The sequence below is a fragment of the Triticum aestivum genome, chromosome 6B (genome assembly GCF_018294505.1).
Source record: "Triticum aestivum cultivar Chinese Spring chromosome 6B, IWGSC CS RefSeq v2.1, whole genome shotgun sequence".
NCBI classification, from domain to species: domain Eukaryota; kingdom Viridiplantae; phylum Streptophyta; class Magnoliopsida; order Poales; family Poaceae; genus Triticum; species Triticum aestivum.
The window spans coordinates 16,997,520-17,007,882 of NC_057810.1; the positions used below are offsets into that span (position 1 = coordinate 16,997,520).

Below are 10,363 nucleotides of genomic sequence, written 5' to 3' on the forward strand. Positions count from 1 at the left end.
TGCCACCCGAGTGCAAGATCAACGCGGGGGGCAAAGCATTTTATGTTTACATTACAATTTTAGCAAGCGATTAATTAAGTTTCTGATTTTGCCCTGTTATGTAATTTGGGCTGCTCATGTTCTCAATTTTAGAAAATGTATTTTTTTATGATTTTATCCATTAATAATAGAACATAAGATTTTATGGCATATGGTATCAACTAATAAGATAACATAAGACATTCATAACATCACAATTCAGCGATCAGCCTATATATACCTCAAGGTAAAAAAAACCTTGGCCAATTACTTCTAATATGTACAATATATAAATACATATGACAAAAGAACAAACAAGGCTAAGTATTCATTCCCAATTTCTAGGATACACGGTGTGGTCGGCATCAGAGGGGTGTCTAGGACAAAAACATATAGATGAATGAAAGTGGTGGGGGTGCCCGAACTATAAACCTATGATGTCAAGTATAACTTATATATCTAAATCTTATACTATTTCATAAATTTATACATGAAATTTCACTTGTATTTATTGGTTCTGGCGAAAAGCCATGTAGTTAATTGACTACACACCCATAACATGGATTTGACACTGAATCCAAGACGCAGGAGGATCAAGGCCAAGATCAGCATGACAATGGCAATGATCAAGCCCTTCCTGGCTAGGAGCCAGTTCTTTGTCTTGGTTGCTACTTCTACTCCTCGCTGTGCTCTGCCCATCCATCGCATCATTCTTTCTAGACCTTCTGGAGATAATGAAGACATAGCTTGTTGCGCTTTGGCCGCATCCTCCTTGGAGACCTTCATGCCGAACTTCTGACTCAGGTCTGCCATCACATCAGGACTCATGTTCTCCATCATGGACACAAACATCTGCCGCATAGCTGGGTCTTCCATGGATTTTCTCACGGCTTCTTGCATATCAGCTATAGAAGGTGGGGAACTAGATGGCGACTGGTTGTTTACTACAATTTCATCATGGTTCTCTGCAACATTTTGCAAAGACGGAGGCTGGAAGGTTGGAAGTTCTTCTACAATCTCTTGAATAACAACTCCTTTTGGAAGTTCTTCTACAACCTCTTCAATAACAAATCCTTTTGGCATATTTCCTTCAGCTGCAAGTTTTCCCTGTGTTTCTCTCAGTACCTCAGCAATGGTTTCATCCTCGGGAGAGATTTCATGAGCTTTACTCAAGTCAGCGACGGCAGCCTGTAGGTTCCCCAGTCCCCTGTACGCTTGGCCCCTCCGGTAGTACGCCTTGACGATGCGAACCTTCTTTCACGCAATCTACCCGAACCTTCTTTCACGCAATCCTCGAACCTGCCCGATTTCAGGTAACAGGACATGCGATTAAGGCTGCACTGCACCCTTAATGTGTGCGCAGCTGCCGACGGCACGTTCTGCAAGCTATCCTTGGCGAGGTCGTACTTGGCAGCAGCCTCGGCGTACCGCCCACGGCTGTGAAGCTCGTTCCCCTGCTGCTTCAGGGCCTTGGCACCGGATATGGCGTGTGAGATGTGAGCGTCAGCTTGGGCCTTCATGGCGGCGAACTCCTCGGGCTTAGCGGTGGCGATCTTTTCGGCCATGCAAAGCATCTCCTCTGGACTAGTTTTGTTCAGCTGCTGAGATGCTATTTTGAAGTCGTGCGCCGTCATGTTTATCATGCTCTCGGATGCTAGCTTCACCAGGTCGGGGTTGGACGCGAGCTGCCGCTGCATCCTGGCCAGGTCGTCCGGGGACATGCGCCGCACCTGCTCCTCCGCCAGCCGCATCATCTCCGGGTTCATCATGGCGCCGCCCGCCGGCCGCCGAGCAATCCCGATTGGATCGACGTCAAAATGATGCACTCGGAGCTCGCGGAGTTGGGAATTAGCTGCGCTCTCGTACGTCTGGCTTTTCTTTGGTGGCTGATTCGTAAGGTCTGTTGCCATATTTATTTACCGGCCGGGGTCGTGGAGAGGTGACCCGAGTCCAATCCAAGACGGATACGTACGTACGCAGTCCAAGCCGACACGGATAGGAGCACCGGTGTGTACCAGATGATTGCCACGGAAATACGTGATCATTTTTCTTGACAAACTTTGAGGGAGGTTCTAGATGAGATCATCGCGGAGGAGCAAAGCGTCTTTGTTCCCGGGCGGTTGATTACAGACAACGCCATCACGGCTTACGAGTGTATCCATGCTATGAAAAGGAAGAGAACTAAACAAGGGTGGTGTGCGGTCAAGTTGGATAGGATGAAGGCGTACGATCGTGTGGAGTGGGCGTATCTCCAAGAAATCATGTTGCAGCTAGGTTTCTTTGAGGAATGGGTATCTCTAGTTATGAGATGTGTTAACTCCGTTACCTTTCAGGTGAAGATGAATGGAGAACTGTTGCCTTCTTTTCGCCCCTCCAAAGGCATATGGCAAGGTGACCCTGTCTCCCCCTACTTGTTTCTACTTTGCGGGGAAGGGCTCTCTTGCTTGTTGAAGAACTATGATGCTGGATGGGTCGATAGAGGTATACGGCCGGGGTTGAGAGCCCCTTGGATCTCGCATTTCTTATTTGCGGATGATTGTCTAGTCTTTATGAAGGCAGACTCAAGGAGTGCACAAAGGTTGAATGAAATTCTTCAAGCCTATCACCTGGGCTCAGGGCAGTGTGTAAACAAGGCCAAAAGCTCGGTTTTTTCCAGCCCAAACAAGGAGTAAAAAGTAACTTGCAAATCTACAGAGAAACTCTTGCAGAGAAATACCTGGGCTTGCCCACAGCGGGGGGCCGGATAACAGAAGAAAGTTTTGTACACTTGAAAGAGCAAGCAAGGTCCAGGGTACAAGGATATTGCGAAAGGCTAATGTCAATTGCGGCTAGGATGGTTCTTCTCAAAGCGGTGATTCAAGCCCTACCGGCCTATTCTATGAGCTGTTTTAAGCTCAATAAAGGCTTATGCCAGAAAGTCACGGCAATGATGTCAAAGTTTTGGTGGGATGAATCTCTTGATAAGAGAAGAATGCACTGGCAATCGTGGGAGAAGATGGCTATCTCAAAATCCAACGGAGGTTTGGGATTCCGGGACCTGGAGCTGTTCAATGATGCAATGCTCGCCAAACAGGCGTGGCGACTATTGGATAGGCCAGACAGTCTATGCGCGCGTGTTCTTAAGGGTCGATACTACCCAGATGGAGATTTCTTGCAGGCAGGATGCCCTGCTAGCGCCTCCACTACGTGGAAGGCCATAATCACTGGCAGGGAGGTGCTTAAAAAGGGTTTAGTCCGCAGAGTTGGTGATGGTACTACTACGGAGGTATGGCATGATAACTGGATACAAGGGAGCAAAACTTTCAAACCAGTTTGTAATAGGGGAAGTGACCCCATACACCTTGTGTCTGATTTGATGACGGAGAATGGTGACTGGAATGAGGAAGTTATCGAGAGAACCTTCATTGCCCCAAATGTAATGGCCATCCTTAATATGCCAAGGCCGCGAGTTGTTGTACCCGATTTTTGGGCATGGGGCTATGAGAGGTCCGGGATTTTCACAGTTCGATCTGCGTACAGGATGCTTCTGGAATCCCGTGAAAATGGTTTGAACCAGGTTGGCAGTTCCTCCCGGGGGGAGGAGGTGTGGAAATCACTATGGCGTTTGAAGGTACAACCCAAGATAAGAATTTTCTGGTGGCGGGTCCTTAAGGGATTCCTGCCGGCGAAGGAGGAGCTATGCCAAAGACATGTAGGGGAAGATCTTACATGCCCAATGTGCGGCAACCAGGAGGAGTCGCTGTTTCATTCTCTGGTGACATGCGATCACGCGAAGTTATTCTGGAGAGAGGCAGAAGTTTTTTCGAGTTTAAGGTTCCACGGCTACACCCAGCCACGTGGTGGAGGGACTTGCTTGATCCCAGCTTCATTGGGAGAGACCGGGCGGCCATCATTATCTCAGTCATGTGGACAATCTGGTCAAGTAGGAACAAATACACTCATGAGGAGGTCAAATATCAGCGCGGGAGGTCGATGGTCCTAGTGAAGGAACTCATCCAAGCGCTGTACATCCCTTCCAATGCTGTTGATGGGAGGAGTCCCGCAAAGGAGAAATGGAAGCCACCGGAAGAAGGATGGTGTAAGATCAACACGGACGCTGCGGTGGACGTGAATGGGGTTTCATCAACGATCAGTTTGGTGGCTCGGGGCCATGGCGGAGAGCTTATGCTAGCCAGGGGTTGCAAGCTGTCGGGGGTGACGGACCCATACTGCGCTGAACTGCTAGGTGTCAGGGAAGCTGTGCGTCTGGCTTTGGAGAAGGGCTGGACGCGGGTGACCATCGAAACGGACTGCAAAACTATTATAGATGAGTACATGGCAACGGAGTGCAGGTCGACAGGTAGTCCGATCATCAGCGAGATCAAATCCTATCTCCAGCACTTTCAGGGGTTACGATTCAATTATGTTAGAAGAGAGGCCAATGAGGTGGCTCACTGGTGCGCCAGAGAGAGCCTGGCTAGTACTTCGACTGTAATTTTCTTTGATGTTTTCCCTGCTTCATTGATTGCCCTAGTGCAATCGGATGTAAACCGTCTAAGTAAGCGCGGTTCTAAAAAAAATTCTTGACAAACTTTATTATATTAAAAATTATGCATATGTCATAATCATAGAAAGCTAAAAATGGTTTTTTCAAGGATAACAAAAGGCCTTCCTAGATCTTGTAATTTTCAAGCAAAACCAAAGCCGGTACAATGGAAAGAGAACTGAACGCTGAACGACCAGTAAAAAGTAAACTTTACACTAAAAATCATAATAGTCAAAAAACATGGCACTCCTTCCTCGAAGTGCCACCGGAGAAGGATACGAAGTGTTCCTATCATCGGCGCCTATAATGGTATAATTAAGTAGGCTTTTATTGAGAAGGATGATGACTGGAGGCCATGGATGCAGCTAGCGTGGACAGCGGAGCACCATGGTCTCAATTGTGACTCCGGGTCCGAAGGCCAGCATGGCGCCCCACTCCGGCAGCAGGCTCCGGCGCCGGCGCAGCTCGTCGAGCACGAAGACGATGGTCGCGCCGCTCATGTTGCCGTACTCGCGGAGCACGCGCCGGCTGGCCGCCAGCTTCTCCGGCTCCAGCTTGAGCACCTTGTCTATGTTGTCCAGGATCAGACGGCCACCTGGGTGCACCGCCCAGAAGAGGTCGTTCCACTTCCCGTTCCCTGATAATGGAGACGGAAGATGAGCACCACCGTTGTCGTCGTCGTCTCCACCACAGAATGCATGGATGAGGCAGCCCTGGACGTTGTGTCCGATGAGCGTGGGCACCTGGATGGAGAGGTGGAAGTCGATGCCACCGCCGGACACCTGCATGCCGAGCGCGTGCTCGGTCTTGGGCACCGTGGTCTGCGTGGCGTGGACCATCTCAAAGATGGGGCGCTGCTCGCCGTCGAGGAACGGACCGGCCCCGACAATGACTGCGCCGGCGCCGTCCCCGAAGATGGCGTGGCCGACGAGGTTGCCGCCGTCGGGCGCGCCGAAGCAGACCAGCGTGGTCTCGGAGCAGGCCACGAGGACGCGTGCTCCACGGTTGTTCTCGGCGAGCTCCTTGGCGAGGCCGAGCGCCCTGCCGCCGCCATAGCAGCCGTGGAGGCTGAGCATGGTGCGGCTCACCGTGGGCCTGAGGCCGAGGAGCGTGGCCAGGCGGAGGTCGGCGCTCGGGGCGCCGCAGGCGGAGTAGGTGGTGAAGACGAGGTGGGTGATCTCGGTCGCCGGGCGGCCCCACTCGGCGATGGCCTTGGCCGCCGCGCACTGCGCCAGCTTCGGGACAGCGTCGACGGTCATGTCGACCCGCGTGTCCAGCGACAGCAGCTCTGGGTCGAACAGCTCCGGATGAGCCGCCAGCGCCTCCTCCGTCAGGTGGAAGTGTCGCTTGTCGATGCCCGCGTTCCCGCCTGGAACCAGGAATAGCATTTAGTGGTGCTAGGAATAGGGAAACTATTCCCTCCGTCCCATAATATTTTGACGTATCAAAAACGTTCTTATATTACGGGACAGAGGGAGTAGTATGCATGGGACTATAATCAATCAACCAATAGGAAAAACCGTTGTACAAATTCTCGTTAGCTTCTGTTTGAGGTCAGTGAGGTGGTCACTATTGGTGACGCGGAAGAGGGTGTCGGGGAAGACGTCCTGGGGCATTAGCACGCCGGTGGGGTTCGCCGTGCCGATGCCGAGCATAGCCGCAGGGCCTTGGGCGTGCGGCCGCGGCACCTCGGCTGTGCCGTGCCCGTTGGAGTTGGTTCCGCAGCTTCCCATGGCCGGCCGAGTATGTATTTGCTGGGCAGACGACGCGCTTGTCGATCTTTGCGTCTAAGAGGCCTGTGAATCTTGGTGCATGGGCTAAGGTTTTATAGTTAGCTACTCCTTTGGTTGGCTCGCAAGCCTAAGCAGTTCCAAGAGACAAGGAATGAATAATTCCAGGGCAATATTGCCAACTACTCCCTCCGTTCCTAGTTATAAATATAAGCACTAGCATATACTCCATATTGAAATCAATCCCTAAATGGTCTTATATTTACGAACCAAGGGAGAGTAGCAAAGTGGCCCTCACAAATTTGTGCTTTAGTATATTTAACAAAGTTGTGTTAACTAACAAAGGTAATACCGACCATTTTTGCACTACTGTGGGAGGCTGCTAACGCGACACTACAATCAGAGATCCTTCGGGTGGGTGTTACTAGCCGTCTTGTGTGCATTCTGTTTCGCTTACTTGAGGTTAAGTGTAATTGATGAGTTATGTGTGCACAAGTTTCACTTTATTCTGCTAGCCATTCAGCTTGACGCGGGACTAGTAATTGTCTTGGACTCGACACGTAAAGACCCTATAGAGTGGGCGACGATGAGTGAAATGCTCCAGAAGTAAGTTCAATCATTATCGCACCATATTGGCAACTTTCGTTCATTTCCTGATATCAAATAATCATTTTCTTTGCCGTGCAGAGTTTGGAAAAAGTTCACCAACGAACCTAGGGGTGAATGGAAAGAGGAGATGTGATTTTTACATCACAAAGTAAGTAGTACTAGCTAGTTCTGCGCATCTCCCATTCATTCTATTTTCAATAGCATTATCATGCTTGATTATTATTTTGATTGAACTCTATCTTGTAAAGTACTGCATGAAGAAGGAAACCGGAAATAATTTATGTGGATATTACGTTTGCGAGTGGATTCACAAGACTACCTGTGAGAAGGGCAGCTATTTTCAATAACTTCAAGTACGTATACAATATTCACAATTTTTTTTACACATATATATGTGTAAAATGTTTGGGGCATCTTGGTGCCCGTTATAGCAAGTGATATTCATGGTGCATGAAGTACAATCCATGACATATGACTTTCCAATTTTTATTTGCATGCGCTATAAATTTTAATAGGCAATGATTGCTTTCCAAAAATATATACTACTGATTTCCTTGCAATGATCTCCACGAGCAGTGGAGGGGGATATGAAACCATAGCGGAGAAACATGGACGAGAGGTTTGGACACGGATTGGAACGGGCCAGTTGAGTCACTTATCTTTGGAAGGCCTTCGTGGCCAGTTACTTCATCCACCAGCTTATTAGCACTGTTAGGCACCAGAGTGGCAGGCGTTACATGTCCTATTTCGAATAACCATTCCTACTCCAGAATTTCCATGTTCCACTAGGAATCACCAGTCCAGAAAATAGACATGTGTCCCAGGGCCTAAAACGCTGGGGCAAAATTAGTTATTTGATCTCTCTACCTAAGATTAGCGCAAACTAACCCCAATTCAAAATATTTTCATGATCCAAACCTTTTTGGTGACCCCACCCATCCTGGTGTTTGCGTTGCACGGGAGACACCATAGTGAATGATGTTTCACCCTGGCCCACAATCAGGCCCTCCATGTTGACCATAGGATGTGGCACGGGACAAAACGCCATGATCCATGGTGTTTGGCCACGATCCACACCCTACCCCACAATCACGATGCACAATGAGCAGACAAATTTTTTTTGGGAGGGGGGGGGGGGGGGGGGGGGGGGGGGCGATAAGATAAAACAGGGGTAACTTGTGGCAAAAGTTGCGCTAAATTGTGGAAAAGTTGAGGATTTCTGCAAAATAGGGGTGCAAGCAGTCACAAAAGTGAAACTAGGGTGTAAAAAATGGAATTCACTCTAGAATTTGGAATGCACTTACTATGGAGTAATGGTAAATGGAGAAGGGACCGACTAATTTCACATGACTCTTTTTTTTTTCAGTTTTAGTCAATTTGCCCAAGTTAGCTTGTCACCTCCGTTCCCATTGTTGTTGACCTGCCCACCTCCATCAGCCTAGCTGCCGCCTCCGTTGCCCTTGGCTGTCTTCACTGTTGTGCCACCCCGCTATGCCCTTCCACCTCGGTCATCCCTCTAAAACTACGTGTTTTTTGGCACCCGTGACCCCGGGTATACTATTGCCTCTCGTCTTTCAGTATCCTGATTATGATCTACTCACAGTATTGCCAGTGACGGTGAAGATAGTACTCCCTCCGTTTCATAATGTAAGACGGTTTTTCACACTATACTAGTGTCAAAAAACGTCTTACATAGCTAGCAAAACAGATATACAACTGGACCACGGATGATCATAGGCTTGTTTCTCTCCCTTGCCATGGAAGTTGGTCGCTCTAGTTATGCTCGTCATTATCAACAATATGCAAATTATTGTGGCCACGTCACTTAAACACTGCATGTGGCCGGGCACATGTATCCTATGAATTGCTGGGTTGGTCAGAGAGCTTTATTTTATTTTGTAGCTATACCCTTTAATGGACCGACATACTAGCAAGTACTAGTACTACCGTGCCAAACATCCTCTTTGTCCTCGTGGGCCAGCTCACACTAACTGCACGTTAATAGGCGACACAATATTTATGTTTAAGAGGGGGAAAAACTTAAGTTGCCAGCACCACGGACTAACGTGTGAACATGCTACTGTTAGAAGTAATCTCGGTGCATTGGAAGTAGTCACGTAGACGTTATTTCCGTTTCTGAATATGCTGAATAATAGCCAGAAGTACGTTCTGTTCGTGCTGCGGCTTAATAGCTTCGGGTGTTAGTTTTCTTCAGTTATTTTCTCCTCTTTAATCGGTAGAGCGATGACCACGATCTGACCGTGGGATGGAGCGGATATAACGGATAGTGGGCTTCCAGTTTGTTGCGATGGAATAAAAGGAAAGAAGCGAAAAGGACGCAAGGTTGAGCATTTCACAAAAGGCTGTAAAAGGCTGTGTCCGTATGTCTCCTCTTGTTATGTTATGCTCCAAATTCAAGTATAAAAAGAAAGACTAACTTCTGACGAGCGAGCGGAGCGAGACCCGTCGCCGGTAGGCTTGCGCGGAGTGAGGCCCGTCGCCGGTACGGATTAGTATTGACCTCGGTCACCTGTGTTATATATACCTCTTGTAAGCCACTGCACGGGATAAGTCGATCAGTTGTAAAACTCCGGCGTTTGCAATCTCCTTTGATATAGTGAAATCTGGCTGGCCCGTGGTTTCCCCCCTTCTTGTTGGAGGAGTTTTCCACGTTAAATCTTGTGTCTCCTGCTTGTTTTTGTTATTTGTCGAGTTGATTTGCCTATCGTATCTCTAACAAGTGGTATCAGAGCCTTGTTTCTGTCTAGGATTTTGACGACATGGCATCGATGAAGTTTGATCTTGCGCTGCTGGACTAAGACACGAGCACTAGTAGAAAACATGGCCTTTGGTTCAGGCCAAATAAGCTCATTAGTCCCGATTCCGTCACGAACCGGGATCCATGGGGGCATTGGTCCCGGTTCGTGAGGCCAAGGGCCTGTCGGGCCTCGTGGGGGCATTGGTCCCGATTCGTCTGGCCCCTTTGGTCCCAGTTGGTGGGACGAACCGGGACCAATGGGCCTTGCTCCTCGCCCACCACCATTGGTCCCGGTTGGTGGCTTGAACCGGTACCAAAGGGTGTTCTTTAGTCCCAGTTCCAGCCACGAATCGGGACCAATGTGATGCCTATATATACCCCTCGCCGGCGAGCAGAGCACTCCACACTGCTCTGTTTTTTTGGCCGGTGAGGGGAGGGCTTTGTGGTGCTCTAGCTCACCTCCTATGCACATGAGGTGTTCGATGGAATGCCCGAGCCACACTACTTAAGCTTTCTCCTCTCCAAGCTCGACCTCCAAGCTCCATTTTCCTCAATATTTGTCTAGGTTTAGCGGTCCGTCACGTCCCGTCCCCGTCTTCACCGTCGTCGATCACCCGCACCGATCTCGTCGCCGGCACCATCGATCATGGTGAGCCTCTTATTCTTATCTTCTTTCTGAAAGGAAAAAAAATTCTTACTTGTATGTTTAGATAGAAACTTTTA

General features: G+C 49.0%; 1 protein-coding gene and 1 pseudogene across 1 annotated transcript; both read right to left on the reverse strand.

Annotated features, from left to right (window-relative positions):
• Positions 1–383: 383 nt before the first annotated feature.
• LOC123133159 (outer envelope protein 61-like) lies at positions 384–1,885 on the reverse strand (annotated as a pseudogene).
• Positions 1,886–4,685: 2,800 nt separating this feature from the next.
• On the reverse strand, positions 4,686–6,431 carry LOC123133160 (bisdemethoxycurcumin synthase-like). Its single transcript, XM_044552697.1, has 2 exons — positions 6,072–6,431; positions 4,686–5,912 (listed from the first exon to the last, which is right to left on the reverse strand). Exons 1-2 carry the CDS (start codon positions 6,274–6,276, stop codon positions 4,909–4,911), a joined length of 1,209 nt encoding a protein of 402 aa, XP_044408632.1. The 5' UTR covers positions 6,277–6,431; the 3' UTR covers positions 4,686–4,908.
• Positions 6,432–10,363: the final 3,932 nt, after the last annotated feature.

What these genes read in the sequence shown, in the direction of transcription:
- LOC123133160 (XM_044552697.1), bottom strand. Translation starts at nt 6,276, where the DNA reads ATGGGAAGCTGCGGAACCAACTCCAACGGGCACGGCACAGCCGAGGTG. An exon ending in ACAGAAGCTAACGAGAATTT is followed by an intron (nt 5,913 to 6,071) that starts GTACAACGGTTT and finishes TCCTGGTTCCAG; the next exon opens with GCGGGAACGCGGGCATCGAC.